This window comes from Orbicella faveolata, unplaced genomic scaffold (genome assembly GCF_042242905.1).
Source record: "Orbicella faveolata isolate gen_17 unplaced genomic scaffold, um_ofav_v1 contig_35, whole genome shotgun sequence".
Lineage (NCBI taxonomy): Eukaryota > Metazoa > Cnidaria > Anthozoa > Scleractinia > Merulinidae > Orbicella > Orbicella faveolata.
In genome coordinates, this window is record NW_028301564.1 from 10,717,501 (window position 1) to 10,738,364 (window position 20,864).

Below are 20,864 nucleotides of genomic sequence, written 5' to 3' on the forward strand. Positions count from 1 at the left end.
TTCATCATCATCATCATCCTGATGAAGACCTGGTGTCGAAAACGTTCAGTGTTTTTTACTTTTTAACCTTTTTTAGCCTTGTAAAATAGAAATTATTTTTAAAATCAAAGCGAATATTATGGACAATTCAAATAATCGCGAATAAAAATGAAGCAATGAGAAGCTAATAATCACTATGGTGCTGATGGGCCACCATAGATATCTTTTAAAAAAAATCCTTCTTCAAATCTGCACTCACTCAATCAATCATGTGACTACTATAGTTCTACGTTGCTTCAAACGCGGAATTTGCCGGCATACATAATATTTGAGCCATTTTACCTTCGGAAGGGATAAAAAGCATACTGTGGTAACAAACATGACAAAACGACGCATGCCGACGTTTCATACGGTTCTCCTTAATTCTTCATAAGTGACTGTAAACTGATTTGTTGATATAGGCTAAGCATATGAAACGTAAAGTTAAAAATCATAGTTTCAAGACATGTGTTGTTTTGTCATGTCTATCACCGCGGAGTGATAATATGGTTTTAATTTCCCTGGCGTTCTAAATTTTCCGTCTCTTAAGTGGATTATGAGTTTTTCAGTAGTGACCTAAGACGGGTATCTGTTTTCTCGTCCTACCTTGACATCCCTAACTATAACTGTATTACATTTGTTGGAACAGTTTTTAAATGAGCGTCGTAAGACTAAAACCAAGCCAATTACTCACCAATTAGATTACTCGGTCGATACTCGGCCAGCCTCAAACCGTAGTTAAACCAAAACCAAAACCAAAACCAAAGTAATTGCCGGAATACTTTCGACACTCAATTGAAAACAGCTCTAATACCATAGTTTGAAACATGTATAATTTTCAATGGGGATAACAGAAGTGGAAGCGTATTTTAAACGTGTGTAAAACTATGGCTTCTAGTTTTCTGGCACTGATTTTTAATCTGTGAGACTCCTTTTAAATCAAATTTAGTTTACATGGACAGAGAAAAAATAGTATAGGTTAGGATTCTCTCATTTAGTCTCCTGTCATCTACTTGAAGGAGATATGGATACATTAATCGAGACGCAGCTTCAAGTTTCGAGCTAGTTGTCCAAAGCCTTTATCACTTACATCCCAAAATGACACGCTTACGCATCGCTAAATCAGTGCTCCAGGAATGATGTCTGTTTGCTTTCATCGCTCGTGATTTTAACATGGAATTCCTTCATACAGTTTTCCAAAGCGTTTTTGTTACCGCGAAGTAAGCGGTAATTGCATTTTGGAAGAGTGACAGCTGCTTATGCATCACTTTCACCTGTTCAAGAATAGCAAGAGAACGGTTAAAACAACATATGTATTATTAGATCCTCTTATCACTTTCTTTATTTGAGAGGATCGTATTGCTCATATGAGTATCTTCGACAGCATACTTCCAAGACATTACACACAATCCATTCCTTTGCATCTGAAGACGTAAACGCAATTTCTGTAACCATCTTAAACTTTTGGCTAAGAATTTTTTAAACTGTTAAAAAATACACGACGTTTCGACGTTTTCGGACGTCATCATCAAGTAAAAAAACCAGTACGAATATTCTTAAAATACAAGCAAAACAATAGTTCATTAAAAAGAAAGGTAACATAAAAAATATGCTACAGGCTAAACAAAGAGTAGGCACTGATGGAGTCACTCTGAGTGTTAAGGCTAGGCCTTAGTTCTTTGATGAGTAGCATTTTGAAAATTTCGTAAATGCTTAAGAAAAGTTTTTTTGCAATTTTTTATAGCTAAATGTTTTTAAAAGTCGCTTCTTTTTAACATCTTAAACTTCAAAGTAATAGTTGCCACTGGTAGCGAGCCTGGACAGTTTGCTCTGTCGAAGGGGTAACGTTTGAGATATCTACTTCACAAACTAGTATTTATCTTTATCAATTTAAATTCGGTAAATAGCTGAGGAATATAATAATGAATATGATAATGATAATGATAATGATAATGATAATAATAATAATAAGTATTTTATTTACACTGCAAAAAATAGTTCAACTGCATTTAAATATATAGACAACTGGTATAAACCTATGTGCAGTTGATAAAATATTTCAAATTAGTGTTAGCAATAAAAAATATTTAAAACTAAAAGGGAAGATTCGGTTACAACAATAACAACTATATACTAAATGCAACATTTATGCTGGAATGTTTTTTGACTTCAAAGTTCTTAAATTTAAGTCTTTAGTAAGAAAATAAGCGAGTGTTTTTGTTAACCAATAAATCTTATGCACTGTTCAGTTCTCAGTTGTCATTTGCTAATTGTAATAGCAACCGGGTTGATCAAACAGAACCGACGGCATAACAAAGAACAGAAAAAAAAAAAAAAGAATCGACAGCTCTGGACAACAGCTGAAATGGAGAGACAGGATCTCTGCAAAAACCACGAAGAAGGCTTGTTTTGGTCAGTAGCTCTATTCTGGTTGTAGCAGGAAATGTAAAATCCCAATGCACGACATTGGCAAAGCGCTACTTTGACTCGAAGTTTTTGAGTGAGTTATTATCCAAATTATGCACGTTCAAGCATCTGAATAACAACTAAATTGTTGTTGCGTTCTCTACTAACTAAACTAACGTTCACAAAGGGAAAGAGACAGAACCTACACGAACGAAAATCGCTAACCATCGATGATTTCTGCAAAACCAATACCTAAAAACTGAAGGAAAATATTTCCTTAGCACTTTTATTTTGTTTCCAGGATTCAAGGTCAATGCTTCTCCTGATGAAAAATGTTACCTATTTCATATTTGTTTTTAAAAGATATGATATAAGTTTATGGTACTTTGTCTAATTTATTGAAAACGCGTGACTAATAAGACAGGTTATTTATCCAAGATGTGGCAGATGGAAGCTCTTGATGTATGCCAACATTTCTCTGATAAATCTACTTCCCTTTAAATGAAGAATGGTCAGACAGTTTCCTTAAGAGCTGCATGCCTTAAATTATCGTAAAAAACCATATACCTTTAAAAATACTGTAGTTGTAGTCAGGCATAGTAATAAAATCTTAAAAGTTGTTGTCACTGACTTAAAAATCTTAAAATAGATGTTTCGGCTAAAATACTATAACCTTCTTCAGTGATGAAATGAATGTTAACGGCGTCTAAATGTAAATGAGATGTTTATAAGAATGTGAGGAACTCGCTAGGGATTAATTTAGCATTTTGTAAATGTCTGGAATATGCGCGTGGTCATTAATTGAGTTCGGTTCGCGAATGGAATGCCACGCTTCCAAGAACAATCTACGCGACCACAAGGGACAGCGGTCTATGACCTTGACATTATTAAAATCAAATTCGTGGTTGTTTTTCATACAGTGTTGCGCCAAAAGAGAGTTCTTGTCACATGTGAGGACGGCTCTATTATGTTCTTTTGTTCTGGATCTCAGTGTTCTGGATGTTTGACCGATGTAAAGTTTTTCACAGTTTTTACAATTGATTTTATACACGACACCAGTTGACAGGTCTTGATCGAATTTGTCCTTCGGTTTCTTCAGGATCGAACCAACCGTCTTGACGGGTTTATGAGTAACATTTACGTCGAATTGTCCCAAAGTTCTTGCAATTTTTTCAGAGATTCCTTGAAAATATGGCAAAGTAACAAAGCCTCTGTGGCTTTGTGGCTGATTATTTTGGGGCTGATTTAATGCTTTAGGTGGTTTGGTTCTTTGGCAGCTTTTTAAGAATTGGTCCGTGTAACCATTGGTTTTGAGTGCGTCCACCACGTGTTGTACTTCGGACTTTTTGTCTTCGTCAGTCGACGGAATATTCTTTGCTCTGTCAAGGAGGGTTCTGGCCACCGAGCGTTTGTGTTGCAAAGGGTGGTGAGAGTTGAAATGGAGATACTTGTCGGTATGGGTTGCTTTTCTGTAAACACTGGTTTTAATTGATCCATCAGTATTTCTAGTTGTCTTCGTGTCGAGGAATGCGATGGATCTATCACTCTCTTGTTCGACTGTGAATTTGATGTGCTGGTTGATCGAGTTGAGATGGGAGTGAAATTCAGTGAGATGCTCACGGGCGAGGCAAACATGGCTATCGTCGACATATCTGTACCACCACTTAGGGGGATGTGGTGCAGTACTTAACGCTCTCTCTTCGACGTGTTCCATCACCAAATCTGCCAAGATGGCGCTTACAGGTGAACCCATGGGACAGCCGAATATTTGTTTGTAGAAAACGCCACCGAAGACAAAGTAGTTGTTGTCAAGCACGAATTCGAGCAACTTCATGATGTTGTCCATGGACATATTGGTTCTTTCGGGGATGGTCGAATCGGACTCAAGTCTGGCCTTAGTCACCTCGAGTGCCAGTGCCGTGGGGATAGATGTGAAAAGCGATACAACATCAAAAGACACCATGATCTCATGCGGTTCGATTGTGCAATTAGAGATTTTTCTCACGAAGTCGTTGCTGTTGGTAACAGTGAATTGGTTGCGTTGTAACGGAGACAAAATAGAAGCTAGCTATATGGAAGCCTGATAGGTGGGGCAGTTGATGGAACTGGTGATGGGTCTCAGTGGGACCTCGGGTTTATGTATCTTTGGTAATCCATAGAAAGCAGCTGGTGTGGCATCAGTGCTTCGGAGTTTGCAGTACAATTTGTTGTCATTCCCACGGTTAACCGAGCGGTTATCTGAGCGGTTATCGGGGAGGTTGTAGAGAAGTATCTGAAGTTTGTCTTGATGGATCGAAACCGTGTGTTCGGATTCAACGGTTGCTTTTTGTTCGACGGTACTTGTCAGTGTGGCCATGCTCATCAATAATTGCCACATCCAAATCCGCAAACGTTGCCGTAAAGTAGAGAGACTTCGCTCTGATCTCAAGCAATCCCTGGATGAACACAGCATGGCCACATTGACAAGTGGCAATGACCCAACAGAGAGATGGGTGGCGAATATATCTGACAAGCCCCTAAGCGATTTAGACAAAACAGCACTGAGCTATGGTTTCAACTTCGCGATTACACCAACGAAGTTGCCCATCGCAGAGATCCTATCATCTGTTGAATCTGGGATAAAACATCTACCACCTGCATCAGCTAATCTTATCCGCGCAAAGACAGTTTCAATCTTAAAGGGAAGTAAACCTTCACGTCAATCTAACATAAAGAAAGACCAGCTTGAAACATTGAAAGCATTATCGAAAGATCCATCAGTCACCATCCTTCCCGCAGATAAAGGCCGCGCAGTAGTGGTGATGGATAGCAGCGACTATCAACAAAAGATATATGGCCTGCTACAAGATGAAAACACTTACACAAAGATTTCAGACCAGCGCAAAAATCCCACGTCGAGCACAGAAAAATCTCTGAACGCTCTGCTCAAACAAATCAAAGATCAAAAATCAATCCACGATCCCGGTGCGCAACAACTCGACGACAAATTGTACTACAAACTCCGAAGCACTGATGCCACACCAGCTGCTTTCTATGGATTACCAAAGATACATAAACCCGAGGTCCCACTGAGACCCATCACCAGTTCCATCAACTGCCCCACCTATCAGGCTTCCATATAGCTAGCTTCTATTTTGTCTCCGTTACAACGCAACCAATTCACTGTTACCAACAGCAACGACTTCGTGAGAAAAATCTCTAATTGCACAATCGAACCGCATGAGATCATGGTGTCTTTTGATGTTGTATCGCTTTTCACATTTATCCCCACGGCACTGGCACTCGAGGTGACTAAGGCCAGACTTGAGTCCGATTCGACCATCCCCGAAAGAACCAATATGTCCATGGACAACATCATGAAGTTGCTCGAATTCGTGCTTGACAACAACTACTTTGTCTTCGGTGGCGTTTTCTACAAACAAATATTCGGCTGTCCCATGGGTTCACCTGTAAGCGCCATCTTGGCAGATTTGGTGATGGAACACGTCGAAGAGAGAGCGTTAAGTACTGCACCACATCCCCCTAAGTGGTGGTACAGATATGTCGACGATAGCCATGTTTGCCTCGCCCGTGAGCATCTCACTGAATTTCACTCCCATCTCAACTCGATCAACCAGCACATCAAATTCACAGTCGAACAAGAGAGTGATAGATCCATCGCATTCCTCGACACGAAGACAACTAGAAATACTGATGGATCAATTAAAACCAGTGTTTACAGAAAAGCAACCCATACCGACAAGTATCTCCATTTCAACTCTCACCACCCTTTGCAACACAAACGCTCGGTGGCCAGAACCCTCCTTGACAGAGCAAAGAATATTCCGTCGACTGACGAAGACAAAAAGTCCGAAGTACAACACGTGGTGGACGCACTCAAAACCAATGGTTACACGGACCAATTCTTAAAAAGCTGCCAAAGAACCAAACCACCTAAAGCATTAAATCAGCCCCAAAATAATCAGCCACAAAGCCACAGAGGCTTTGTTACTTTGCCATATTTTCAAGGAATCTCTGAAAAAATTGCAAGAACTTTGGGACAATTCGACGTAAATGTTACTCATAAACCCGTCAAGACGGTTGGTTCGATCCTGAAGAAACCGAAGGACAAATTCGATCAAGACCTGTCAACTGGTGTCGTGTATAAAATCAATTGTAAAAACTGTGAAAAACTTTACATCGGTCAAACATCCAGAACACTGAGATCCAGAACAAAAGAACATAATAGAGCCGTCCTCACATGTGACAAGAACTCTCTTTTGGCGCAACACTGTATGAAAAACAACCACGAATTTGATTTTAATAATGTCAAGGTCATAGACCGCTGTCCCTTGTGGTCGCGTAGATTGTTCTTGGAAGCGTGGCATTCCATTCGCGAACCGAACTCAATTAATGACCACGCGCATATTCCAGACATTTACAAAATGCTAAATTAATCCCTAGCGAGTTCCTCACATTCTTATAAACATCTCATTTACATTTAGACGCCGTTAACATTCATTTCATCACTGAAGAAGGTTATAGTATTTTAGCCGAAACATCTATTTTAAGATTTTTAAGTCAGTGACAACAACTTTTAAGATTTTAAAACTATATACCTTGTTTTCCTCCAAAAATCTGAGTTTGATTGCCAAGTCATTACAAAGCCGGTCAAATTTCTCTTTTTGGACATCAAACTGTTGTTTAGCCTTTTCAGCTTTAATAGCCGAAGCTGAGGTTCTTGGTCCAGTTTGGGTAGACTCTAGGTCTGTTCTGTAGGCACCATACTCTATTCTGGCAGATTCATATGCTTTTACTGTCACAATAGAATCTTCCATAGTCTTGTGCACCAAGGTGGTCAGATTGGATGTAAAAAAATTAAGTGCCTCAAGAAGAGCTTCCCCATTATGTACCAGCGATCTTTGAGACTCAGCGTTTTGGTTGAACTCATTTTGTAGCTCTGGGGATTTCATCCCTAAATGTGTGAACGCCTCAGCAAGAGCTCTTTGACTTTGAACCATACCATGAAAATTATGTATCATCTGCTTTGCAAGCTTTAGAACATTCGTATACTTTACTTGGGCTTCCTTTAGCAAAATAATTTGTCCTTCAAGTTCAGTATCCACAGTCCTTGTACCTTTACCAAACCTTTCAGAAAGGTATTGTCTAGTATACTTGTACGTGGAAATACTCCCTTTCTTTAAGTGTTCCATTTTCTGAGCTGTTCCTGGTCGAACAATGGCTTGAGAAGTGGAGTGACCATTTTGGTATGTCCCTTGTGGTGACTGCCATGACACTGATGACGACGAAGCTCCTGTCAAGATTCGGTGAACAATAAGCTATATTTTTAACACCTTGCGAAATATTCCGGCACTGAGTAGTTATCTTCCTCCGCTGATTTTATGTCTGACAAATGTTGTTGGCTTCGTCAACATCATCAGACGGGAGCTCAGGATCACTACACGATAAAAACGCTTTTGTTGACCCCGATTAAGCGGACGCTAATTATGGTCCCGAAATTAGCGTCCTACGTTTACTGTTATAACGAGCCCCTTTCTATCGCTAAAAAACCTCTATTAAGAGGGCATCAGACTGAATTGACAATGCAAATTTTATTTCGAATTTAAGGGTGAAATAAAAAGTGATAAGTCCGTAGAGCGGAAAGGACAAATTACAAATAGCATTAAAGCGAGCTTAGCTATAGATCTCGACTACCTCTCTGTTATTTGCTTGAAATGATCATGACGAATTTCAGTTTTACTCCCGATAAATGGAGCTCCGTTTCCTCAGACTCATTTTCGTTTCGCTTGGAGTCCTTGGAGGTTCGCGAAATCGGGATTCCAGTGTGCATTAGACAATTATTCCACGAGGAAGCGTTGGATATGAGATGAGAGATAGTCATCTCAAAACGCTTTGTTGGCTATAATCACCTCAAGTCAAACCCAACAAGCGCGAGTGAAATAATTTCTTTTTATGAAAAACGCCCCAAAATAAAGACCACTAAAATAAAAGTAAAAACGCCCCAGAAAAGTAGCTTTACGCTTACCATATTAGTATACCATGGTATAATTGCTTCATTAAAACCTGGATCATTGGTTAATGCAATTGAAGAGTTTTCATTGGCTTAGCCATCATTATATATGAGCCATTATACTATGCCCTACAAATATTGTAAACGCACTGTGTTTTTTTTTTGTGCGTTTTTGTATTTATTTTATTTGCGTTTTACATATTTTTGGGGCGTTTTCAATAAAACAATTATTCCATTCACGCTTGTTGGATATGACTATGTGAGATGTTTATAGGCAACAAGGCGGACACGCATCGCCGAGTTGGCTATCTACCACCTTATATCTGTAAACACGTTGCATTGCTGGCGTGAGAGCAATATGAGATTCAGCTTAGGATAGTCCGTTTCAGTGAACCGGTTTACGTTCCTTTTTAATCAAACAACTCAGAAAATTCTAACTTCGAATCGATGCCCGGAGGCTGTGTGAAACAAGAAGATCTTTAAGATCTTACAACCGCGCTTTTAAAATTTACTGTTTTGGTAGCATGAGTGACCCGAAGAAAAAAAAAACGAAAAAAAAAAAAACCCATCGGTTTTTGAACCTATTTCCAGCAAATTTGGCATACCGGAAGCTGAGAAAATTACTCTATTTCCGGCCATCATTTTTCAGCTCTTTTCGTCATATCCCCCCCTCGGGAGGGTTTTGTAAAGTTAGCGAATTAGCATGCAAGCCACCGTAATGGTGATTGCTGTCGGCGAAATGTTTGTTTGCTAAAAAATTGCGGCCAAATCTTTCGGAGATGTAGTCAGGACATTTGTAAGGATACAGAAAGTAATTTGGGACCAGTTGCTGGCTTGTAAGGCTGAAATTATCCAGAAGTAAGGTTTTTTTTTAACTTGAACGTAACGAAGGCCACGCGGTGAATAAATTATCGGCTCTTCTCACTGTCTCGTTCTGTTTTTTGTTTCGTTCTCTTTTGGAGCCCGCCGAGGTCATTTTTTCGTCTAAATAAGCTGAGAAAAGTTCGAAAAAGATGTTCCTCTTTAATTTTCAGCTCTCAGGCAATAATCCTGGTTTTTTTTGACCGAAACGTAGGTTCATGTTATGTGGTATTTCGGTGGCTATGGGCGATCGTCGCTTCCTTTGTTGACTCAAGCAATGAAGCGAGGTTACAAAAAAAATCTAATAATATTTAGTTCTGGTTTCGTTCGATTTCGTTGAAATTTTAATATGATGAAGCTGGATTGTTAAGGAATAGATTTTATGAGGTAGCTATTAACGCTAAAGTGATATATCGCTTCGAAGTCAGGGTTTTGAAGAGATTTTTTTGCAAAGCGTGAGTTCGGCGTGACTTTGTAATCTGAGATTTTTGTTGACCCTGAAGAACAAGGTTTGGCGAATAAACATTACAGATTGCGTAATTCAAAGTTGGCCGAGCCGAGGTCTGCGTCTGGTCTCCGACAAAAAAAATAATAAACCACGGGTAGAACATGAACCGCGCTCGGCCCATGGCCGCGCGGTTAAAAAAACTGATAAGTATTTCCCAGTTTATGACCTTTCAATACTCGTAAACAACTTTTAAATTCTTTCATGTACTCAAATCTTGAAAGCAGAATTCCCGAAACGAACTTAGGGGCTTGACTGTAAAATGAAGTTACGACAGTGTGTTACAAAGTCGAGGATAACCCACCAACCAATAGCCCTGTCTAAACACTATTAGTTTCCATCTAAAAGTGGTTTCTTCCCGGGGAAGGGGGCTCCCTCAGGTTGACCGTTCACCACGTTCTGGTTTTCGATTGGCTCATGTCAGTTTAACTTGTTGTAAACAGGCCGGGTTGTTCGGAAGCCGGTTAACACTAACCCAGCATTTAACGGTTGACCGCAGTATAAATTTTTCTTGTAAACAAATGTTTTTCACTGTTTTTGTTTTGTGTATTTTGGGAACATTCAAACTCAAAACAGAAGGCCAAACCATATAGAGAAAACCTCACCACAAAGTTACAAACTCAATTCAAAATTCTCGCTTATCCTGGCTTAGCTTAATCGGGCTTTGAACAACCCGCCCCAGGAGCTCCGCTTTTAGGCTTGGTTAAATCTATATGTTACTACAGAGCTACTATTATGTTAGTACTTTCTTTGTGTTTCATATCATTTGTTAAGACTATTTTTTTTTTGCCGAGCAATTCAATTAAAAAAGCCCACAAAGAAAGCGTTATGAAAGAAACTACAAAAAAAAAAAAAAAGAGTAGGGTTGGTTATTGAAATCTGACAACGCGTACGCCATGGTGCTTCAAACCTCGGCTAAACAAAAATTCAAGGCAGAACGGCTTAAAACTTGCACGCTAATCAAAAGTTCACATTGATTAAGGGTTATCGCTAACTTGCAAAGTCACAGCTCGATTGCCATCATCGCAAAACGTTAAAAGAATAATTAAGAACCAAATATCTTGGTATACCCGAGACAGAATGGCGCCATGGAGCGCGCAATGGCTCTCTTGCTCTGTCGCACGTATTTTGTCGTCAAAACATTCCTCGACACGGGTCACTGGAACTCGACAAAGCTAAAGCAGTGTTTTATTACGAAAACAGATCAATGACATAAACAGATGAGCAATGACAATTCTCAAGTGTAGCACTGCCTAGCTGTGTACTATTAAACGATGGCCTTTTTGAATTTTCTACCATATTTTTCGATCGATATTACAGCAAATTTGCTTGCGCGTGTAAATGATAATATTGCTTTGAATCGTATCCTAACCACAAGTTATTTTGGCTACGCGATTTCCGATTATACTCGGACAAAAATGGACTCGACTCAAATAGCTCGATAAAGGATATTGGCTCTGTAGGTCAGCGTTTCACGTGCGCATATAAAACAGGTGTTGGTAAATAGAGTATTGAGCAAGCCGAGGTCTTTTCGAGATTTCTCTCGGTCAAAATAATAATGCGATCTTTGGCACAAAGGATTAAAGCAGTGTTAAGCAGAGCTTAAGCAGACTCGTCTAGCAAGTTCTAGCAAGCTCGATCGATTGGAATGGCTAAATGGCCACCAATTTTAGCACGTACTATCTGTTGTCAAAAGTCGTCGTTAAAGAAACGAACTTCTCATTTGTATTCGAAGGGTTTACTGAATTGTCAGGACATATGTCGAAAACTTAAGAAAGCATGTACATCGTCTTCTCTTTCCAACCTATGAACCATTTTACTTCACCCGTATATACAACAAAAGATCTCGCCTCTAAATATGGCAATGTATTCTGAATATGCGAATGGCATAAACTCGTTCGGATCAGTGTTCACAACACGCTTTCAAATTGTTATACGGTATTAATTTGTGACCAGGGAAACAAAAATATAATTTGGCAACCTGCATGACGTTGGAGGTTTTCGCGACGTGCATTCTGCGTTCATAAGAAAGGAACTTGCTATAGTTTCTTGACCGCGCGCGAAATGGGTACGAAATTACTGTGTGTTTTCTACAACACAACGCGTTTTCCCGCGACTAAACTTTTTCAACTAGTCTTTGTCACATTAAGGTAAGAAGTTTTCATTTGGTGAAATTCTAACAAAAAGGTGACGATGATTTTGTCTCACAATGTTGTCCGAGCGCTACTGGGTGTTGAAGGAACAATCTTAAGGGGAAAACTTCGGTTTGTTTTGGACTTCTGATGACTTCTGATAGCTTTAATGGGGGACAGTCAAGAGCAACAACAAGTTTATAACTACCAAAGGCAAACACACGCACCGTCAAAATTGTTGTTCCTGTATCATACCATCTTTTCCTTTAAAGAATTTTAATCGGGACAAATTCCTTAAGGCTGAGAAACCTGACTCGTAAACCAAAGTTTCTGTGGCTCTGATTTTTATTTCTGTCAACTGCGCTCATTAAAATGTTCCAAATTTTTTAAAACCTGACAGAGTTAGCCTGAGGCAGCGTCCACACTACGTTGGAGAAATTTGAAAACGCAGCTTTCTTTCTACGGTTAGACCTACCGTCCACACTAATCCGTCAGCGAAAACGGAGCTTTTCGAAAACGCTTTTCAAAGCGGAGGAATTTGAAAACGCCTGCTTTTCCTTGTCGTGAGGACGGAAAACATTTTGACAACAGAGCTTTTCGAAAACGATGGCGTCACGATAATCATATGATTTCCCTGCCTGAGTTTTCCAAAATGACCGGTGATTGTTGCGATTTCAAATTTCTTCGGCGTAGTGTGGACGGAAAACATTTGATGCGTTTTCAAGGTGAAACCTCCTTCAAACAAGAAGATCTCTTAGATCTTATAACCGCGCTTTTAAAATTTAACTGTTTGCTTAGCACTACCGTCGGAACGCAGTGCACATTCCAAAGCAGTCATTGATGATTCTTTTCTTACTGTAGACATCACATCACTTGATCAACACAAACTATGTTATTGCACCATCAGTGGTAACCGTTGACAAATCTCCGATGACGTAATGGTCTTAATCTAGAACTTTCTATGGGATATGTATGGGCATGAACAATATGAACGACACGATAATAACACTATTAACAACACCTTTCTTTCTTAAAGGTCACGATTAAATTTAATTGGTGTTTTCCACGAGTAAAGGGCTAGCAAAGTAGTCACACAAGTCATATAATTTAATAATAAAACTCTATCTCGACCGATGTATCGATTTTGGTCACTCCAGTGACCACAGATTGAAAATGGTAGAAGGAAATGTATGGCGAAAAGTTGTTTTGACGCCCGAAAACATGGCTCTGGGGAGAGATCAACGCTTTTTCGCCGTTGTTTTATCGCAAATGGATTTTGGCAATGTTGATACGTGGAAAATGTAAGATTTTGTTTGAATAACCGTGAAATAAGTGATACAATTTACCGATAAACTCCCTTTTGCTTGCGTGAGGTTTATTGTGAAATACATTGAAGAGAATATTGAAAATTTCAATACACGCCTGATCTCGAGAGGCTACCCGGAGCAAATGGTAGAAAAGACACGCCGAGAAGTTAAATATAAAGACAGAAAAGAAGCTGTAAGACAGAAATCGAAAATTGCAGAAGGAACTACTACCCTTTGTGTCGGGCAATTTCACTCAACCGTCAATACCAAACTTTTGAAAGCGTAATCACGCACAAATGGCACTTTTAAACACAAATACTCAGAGATATATTCAAGGAGCCACCCTTGATCTGTTATAGAAAAGGAAAATCACTGAAATACGTGCTTGTAAAAGCAAAACAAAGGCTTTGAGCAACACAGCAGCCACACAGCATGAGTCGCGCGGACTCATTTGTCATTAAATCAACCCCAGACAGTACAATGATCGCGACCGGGCTTATTTCCAGTATTATTTGTATGACTGAGCTTTCAGCTAAGCCAAAAGTAGCCTGCACACAACTTAAAAGGCCTTACTGGGTTATTTCCTCTCGATTTATGCCTAATTAATTTTGTAATATTTTCAGACCATTACGCGATGTAAATTTCACAATTAAACCTCACGCAAGGAACGGAGTTTATTAGTAGGTTCTATCACATATTTCACGGTTATTCAAACAAAAACTTACATATTCCACATATCAACATTGCTCAAATCCATTCGCGATAAAAACGACGGCGAAAAAGCGTTGATCTGTCTCAAAAATCGTTTTCTTGTACCTCGAAACAACTTTTCGCCATACATTTCCTTCCAGCGACTTGCAATGTTTGGCCCCTGACGATCCCAGAGTTCTTCGCGCAAACACGGGTATCCGATTACTGGTAACTCATTCATTACAGGCAATTTTTCAGCTCTTTTCGTCATATCCCCCCTCGGGAAAATTTTGGCAAGTTAGCTAATTTAGTATGCAAGCCACCGTAGTGGCGGTCGCCGTCGGCGAAATGTTTATTTGCTCAAAATTGGGGCAAAATCTTTCGGAGATGGAAGTCAGGACATTTGCAAGGATACAGAAAGTAATTTGGGACCAGTAACTGGCTTCTAAGGCTGAATTTATCCAGAAGTGAGCTGTATATATTTTCGTTTTCGTGCCGAAAGCCACGCGATGAAATTGCTGGTTTTCAGTGTCACGCAATTCAAAATAGATGAAAATAAAAATCAAAACCGGTCAATAGACAAAGTCCAGAATCTGGGAAATGAAAGAAGGTAAATATGGAAAAACTCTCGCCAAAATTTTGGTCACAGCAATTTTTCTTATGCGAGATATGCGGAGAAATTTTTTACCCAAATTTATAGAGATTTGTGTGGAGACGCCATGCTGGTGCCCATCCGTATGGGCACCAACATGACGGCCGGAAACCAACAGAAACATCTGTCACTGAGTTTTGCTACAAAAGCGTGAATTTATCCCTCGAGGAACTCTAAAACATTAAAACAATACTTTTTCTAAGACATGAACTGTTGAGATAGCCAAGTTCCCTTAAATAAGTCACTTTTTTAACCATCATGACAGCTCTCTAGGCTGTCATGTAAATGCCGCGTCGCGCAAAAACTTAGAAATTGAAGCGTAGTGTATCACAAAACCAAAAACCCATTCGGAGCGAAAATTTGTATGAATATTAGTTTTCAGCAGCTCTCATACATCATTTAAGTAAAATCTCAGGAAGATCAATAATTTTGTAGTTCGAATTTTAGTGACGTCATCTGAAAACCAGCTATATTATCGGCTTGTTCTGCCGTCTTGTTCTGTTTTTTCTCTTGGTCTTTTTTATAGCCCGCCGAGGCCAGTCTTTCGTCTAAATCAGTTGAAAAAAGTTCGAAAAAGATGTTCCGATGCAAGTTTAAGCTCTCAGGCGATAATTCTGGAGTTTTTTGGCCGAAACGTCGGCCTTGTTATGTTGGTGTTTTTCGGTTGCTATGGGCAACCGTTGCTTCCTTTGTTAGGTCAAGTCTGGTCAAGTTAGGTCAAGTGAGGTCACAAAAAAAATCTAATTAATTCTAGTTTTGTTCAATTTCGCTGAAATTTTAACATGATAAGGCTGGATTGTTAAGGAATAGATTTACCGTTTGCCGATGTATTGTAGCTATAAACGCTAAAGTGATATATCGCTTCGAAGTCAGGGTTTTGAAGAGATTTTTTTGCAACGTGTGGGTTCGGCGTGATTTTGTAATCGGAGGTTTTTGTTGACCCCGAAGGAAAAAATATCCGGGAAAGGTCATTTCATCGACGATTCAAACGAATATAAATATATATATGTTCCGAGCTAAATTTCTGGTGAAAAAATATAATTTTTGACGAGCGCTGGGTTTTTAATTTTTTCCCGCGAAAGTCAGTATCGGAGATGAGATTTATTAATGTTTCAACAGCTTCTGGCGAGTAAACATCACAGGTTGCGTGACTCAAAATTTGGCCGAGTGGAAACTTGGGTCTGGTCGCCGACAAATCTACAAAAACAAGAAGATCTGTTAGATCTTATAACCGCGCTTTTAAAATTTAACTGTTTGCTTAGCACTACCGTCGGAACGCAGTGCACATTCCAAAGCAGTCATTGATGATTCTTTTCTTACTGTAGACATCACATCACTTGATCAACACAAACTGTATTATTGCACCATCAATGGTAGCCAATTGACAAATCTCCGATGACGTAATGGTCTTAATCTTTGTAGAACTTTCTTCGGGATATGTATGGGCATGAACGATATAAATGACACGATAATAACACTATTAACAACAGCTTTCTTTCTTAAAAGTCATGATTAAATTTAATTGGTGTTTTCCACGAGTAAAGGGCTAGCAAAGTAGTCACACAAGTCATATAATTTAATAATAAAACTCTATCTCGACCGATGTAGATTTTGGTCACTCCAGTGACCACAGATTGAAAACGTGACAGGAAATTGACGTTCCTTTCGATTCTCACCAAATTTAGACAGTGGGATGATCTCATCCTTAGCCAAGTACAGGCCATTTTTCAGCTCTTTTCGTCATATCCCCCCCACGGGAGAACTTTGTCAAGTTAGCTAATTTAGTATGCAAGCCACCGTAATGGCGGTCACCGTCGACGAAATGTTTATTTGCTCAAAATTGGGGCAAAATCTTTCGGAGATGGAAGTCAGGACATTTGTAAGGATACAGAAAGTAATTTGGGACCGGTTGCTGGCTTCTAAGGCTGAATTTATCCAGAAGTAAGCTGTATTTTCGTTTTCGTGCCGAAAGCTATGCGATGAAATATTATCGGCTTGTTCTGCTGTCTTGTTCTGTTTTTCTCTTGGTCTTTTTTGTAGCCCGCCGAGGCCAGTCTTTCGTCTAAATGAGTTGAAAAAAGTTCGAAAAGATGTTCCCAGTCAAGTTTAAGCTCGCAGGCGATAATTCTGGAGTTTTTTGGCCGAAACGTCGGCTTTGTTATGTTGGTGTTTTTCGGTTGCTATGGGCGACCGTTGCTTCCTTTGTTAGGTCAAATCTGGGGAGTGAGGTCACAAAAAATTCTAATTAATTCTGGTTTTGTTCGATTTCGCTGAAATTTTAACACGATAAAGCTGGATTGTTAAGGAATAGATTTACCGTCTGCCAATGTGTGGTAGCTATTAACGCTGAAGTGTTATATCGCTTCGAAGTCAGGGTTTTGAAGAGATTTTTTTGGCAACGTGTTGGTTCGGCGTGATTTTGTAATCGGAGGTTTCGGTTGACCTCGAAGGAAAAAATATCCGGAAAAGGTCATTTCATCGACGATTCAAACGAATATAAATATGTATATGTTCCGAGCTAAATTTCTGGTGAAAAAATATAATTTTTGACGAGCGCTGGGTTTTTAATTTTTTCCCGCGAAAGATGAGATTTATTAATGTTTCAACAGCTTTTTGCGAGTAAACATCACAGGTTGCATGACTCAAAATTTGGCCGACTGGAAGCTTGGGTCTGCTCGCACAGAAGTCGAAAAAAAAAAAACCACGGGTAAACCATGAACCGCGCTCGGCCCATAGCCGCGCGGTTAAAAATTCTGCCGAGTGCTTAAGGTGGCTGAACACAGTTTTTGATACCTATGTTTCATTCACCTTTTTCTCTAAAACCCTTGATCCCTCGGTCGCCAAAATTGGCAGCAAGCAAGTTAACAACACAAACTTTGGTTTTTTGATAGTTTAGCTGACGTATGTGCCGTTGCCATAGCAACATGAATAAATATAAACGGGCCTCTAAAATCGCTTTTGTTGATTTTGTAGAAATCTAGTCATTAGATTTTCTTTATCATTTGCATGCAGCAAGCTTGTAACAATACTCACAAGTTAACACCATTTTGATAATAATTTAACAGAGAGATCCTTAATTTTCCCTTGTTGAAGGTTCACTGGAATATCCAGAATTTCCTTTGTTAAAGTTCAATTTTTTTCAATACCCCAGTTACTTATTTCCTAAAGTATTTTTGCGCCAAATTTCGTGAAATTCTAATGAGTGGTTCTCGAGAAAAAGGCGTATTTCCGAGAAAGCAATTTTTCATTCAATCGCAATTTTTTGACTTACTACTCATGCGCTGCATTTAATTGGGTTCTTTCGGTAACAACGAAAAAGCTGAGAATTGCTGGGTTCTTTGCATCGTTACCTTTTGTAACATATCTTTGCAATAAAAGATTAAAACGGTCAATACACTGCGTTCAATTATAGAGAAAAATAGCACAGATAATGCGGGCATTGGACAAATAAAGTGATCGCTCTATTGACGGCATGTTTGTTTTTTTGCAATCCTTGTGCCCGCGCTGAATCGCATCAGCAAAAGCGCGTGCAAAAACTGTGTTCGGCCACCTTAAACTGCTGCTGATTTGTAAGAGATGAAACTGCACACTCGGCCGACCAGGCTGTGATAACGCATGTGCAGAGGCATTACAATGCACATTTAGCCTTTTGCATAGCGCCGTTCTCGTTGCCATTGTCATTTGCTCCCAAATACCAAGGTTACACAGCAACTAAGTATCAAACTACAAATAATGGATATGATGCAATTATTATCCCGCACAAGCTAAAAGATATATCGCCTTCCAGTACGTGGAGAATTATATGTAAGATGTAAACCGTTACAAGGTAGTCGCCTTGATCGAACTCAACTGTCTTTTTTATAAACGGTTCGTCATTTTATTACCGATGGGTTCTGTCTACAATTCCATCAGATTTCGATCTTTTTAAAAATATTTCATTTTCCACTCAGGTTAGGGGTAAAAGGCCCTCGTCAGGGATAAATCAATCGTATCAAGGTGAAACAAAAGTGGAATAACCGATGTTCCTAGTTCCTAGCCCAGTTACAAAACTAACGTCTAATCAAACCCTTCCAACGGCGTGAAAAACCGGAACACATGAATAAAACGACTCTCAGTACTACTACGGCTTACTCCTGAATACTCTGTTGATATTCTTCTTTAACATCATTTTTATGGCTGAAAGTTTTTTTTTCTGACCAAGTTATCAATAGCCAGGTTGCACATGCGTGGACCCTCTCGTATTTACCGGTACCTGAGAATACCTGTACTACCTGCTGTAACCTCGACCGAATGGTAGTTGTTTTGGAGATTGCACGGACCACACTCGTCTCTTGCTGGAACTTATTTCTTATAAATTTTACAAAATAACTCTACAACTCGTACTGTAATTGATTTTACGATTGTTTTTTGTCTACGGAAACCTCCAGACCGCTGAGTCTCTAAACAGAAGCATGTTTTTATTGTCTAGGGAAAAAGTAAGTGGCACGTTTCCCTAGTTCTACAGATCAGTAGCAACACAACAAGAACTTACTGAAGTGTGCGTTATTCGCCACTTTGTAAACGAGAAAATATAATGGGTGCGTCTAGTGAGAACTTAGTCGAGAGACGTAAACAAAAAGATCAGAAGCTATTCTGACCCCAGCAACAGTCCTACGAGCATGAGATGAGACTCGCCACAGATTTCTTTTCGTTGCTGAAGTGGCGAATGGGCGCGAAAATGGCATTCCAACTACATAACAAAAAGGTCGAAGACCAGTCAGAAAGGAGAATTTTGTTTTTGTTTCGATAGTGTGTAACAGGTAATACAGATAAAATTAATAAAGACACTGCAGTGAAAAGGTTTGTAAGAGACTGATTCCACTAATGTCCATTTCAGATTGGTTTGACACTCAGCCGCCTTTCCTCAGTTCAACGAAACATGGACAGACTGGATGAAAGCATTCATTCTTTGAACGAAGCACTAAACATGTTTGGATACAATGACGTTTACAGAGCCGTGATCTTATCAAAGCTGAGTGTGGTGTATCGCTATAAGGGAGATTCTAAACAAAGTCTTCGCTATGCAGAGAAGGTTAAAGAAATTTCAGACCGGCAGCATGGCACAAAACATCATCCTGGTAGGTAATTTTAATTTGCAGTATTACTGAGTATTTTCAACCCAATTAACAAATGGTAAACGCCATAGCGTGCACTATTGAGTTATGGCTGCACGCGGGAGGTTGCTAAGCACGAAAGAAGCGTAAGAGTGCTTAGCAAACCTCCCAAGTGCATCCATAACTCAATAGTGCACGCTATGGCGTTTACCATTTGTTTTATAACATAACATTGAGACATTGGAACAACAGAAGTCCTTTTGTTGTGCTACATCACAAAAAAATGTTCGTGTACTCTTAGATGACAAGAGAAAACAAGCGCGCGAAAATTAATTCATGACTGACAACCGACTGCACACCCGTAACTCGATAAAGTTTCATCTTCAGACAACTGTGAAGACAGTTTCGCATTTCTGGCAGAAGAACGTCGGCCATTACTTTGGAAAAAATGTCTGTCAAAAGATTTGCTTTGTAAACATAAGCACACACGTCAGCAGCGTACACCCATGGGCAAGTAGTAGACGCTAAATTAACCAATCAGAGCGCGCGCTTTGCTTTAGTTATGTTATAATACTCCTTTACAGAACGAGCAATGCAGTATTATTTTACAGAATAAACGAGAACAAATTTTCTTTCAAATGACACTTATCTTTTTAATGGTTATTTATTCGTTCGGTAACAGAGACTTTCTTCTATAGCTTATTAAATTTCTCTCCGTTTTATACAAGTGAAGATAAATAGCCAAACTATCTAAATGGTTAAAAAGAGGTTTAAAAATAAAAATTAAGCTGCTGAAAATCTAGGTATTTTAACCATTTTTCTGTCGTTACAGTTGAAAAATGCAGGAAATAAAGGAAAATGTAGTTCTTAACAATAGAACGAGGAAACAAGGTAAAGTAAGGAGTAAATCTCCCTTAAGACAAAAGTCAAGAAAAACACTGGGACACAAGTATGGCGCGCCGTGACGTCATGTGAAAACTATTTCGAGTAGTTAAAGGGTAACAATTATGCCCCTGTCGATCCATTCAACTTTGCGTCTTCGCTCACTTTGCACAGCGGATTTATAAAACGAACGTCCTAATCTCTGGGGAGGAAAGAGCAATAATTCCATGCACCTGCGCTCGATAGGCAGTGATAAATACAAAAGAGCAGGAAATCTCTTGATTGTGTTTAAGTGCACACGCTCGTTT

General features: G+C 39.3%; 1 protein-coding gene and 3 pseudogenes across 1 annotated transcript in view; 2 read left to right on the forward strand and 2 right to left on the reverse strand.

Annotated features, from left to right (window-relative positions):
• Positions 1 to 20,864, forward strand: part of LOC110063208 (uncharacterized) — a 50,822-nt gene that overhangs the window by 22,538 nt on the left and 7,420 nt on the right. The window contains exon 9 of the mRNA XM_089272641.1: positions 19,458 to 19,698. Within this exon, the coding sequence (XP_089128767.1) occupies positions 19,458 to 19,698 (241 nt within the window). The remainder of the gene's footprint in view (positions 1 to 19,457; positions 19,699 to 20,864) is intronic.
• Positions 3,668 to 4,468, reverse strand: LOC149103209 (uncharacterized; annotated as a pseudogene).
• Positions 5,652 to 6,371, forward strand: LOC149103210 (uncharacterized; annotated as a pseudogene).
• Positions 6,966 to 8,305, reverse strand: LOC110063203 (arfaptin-2 pseudogene; annotated as a pseudogene).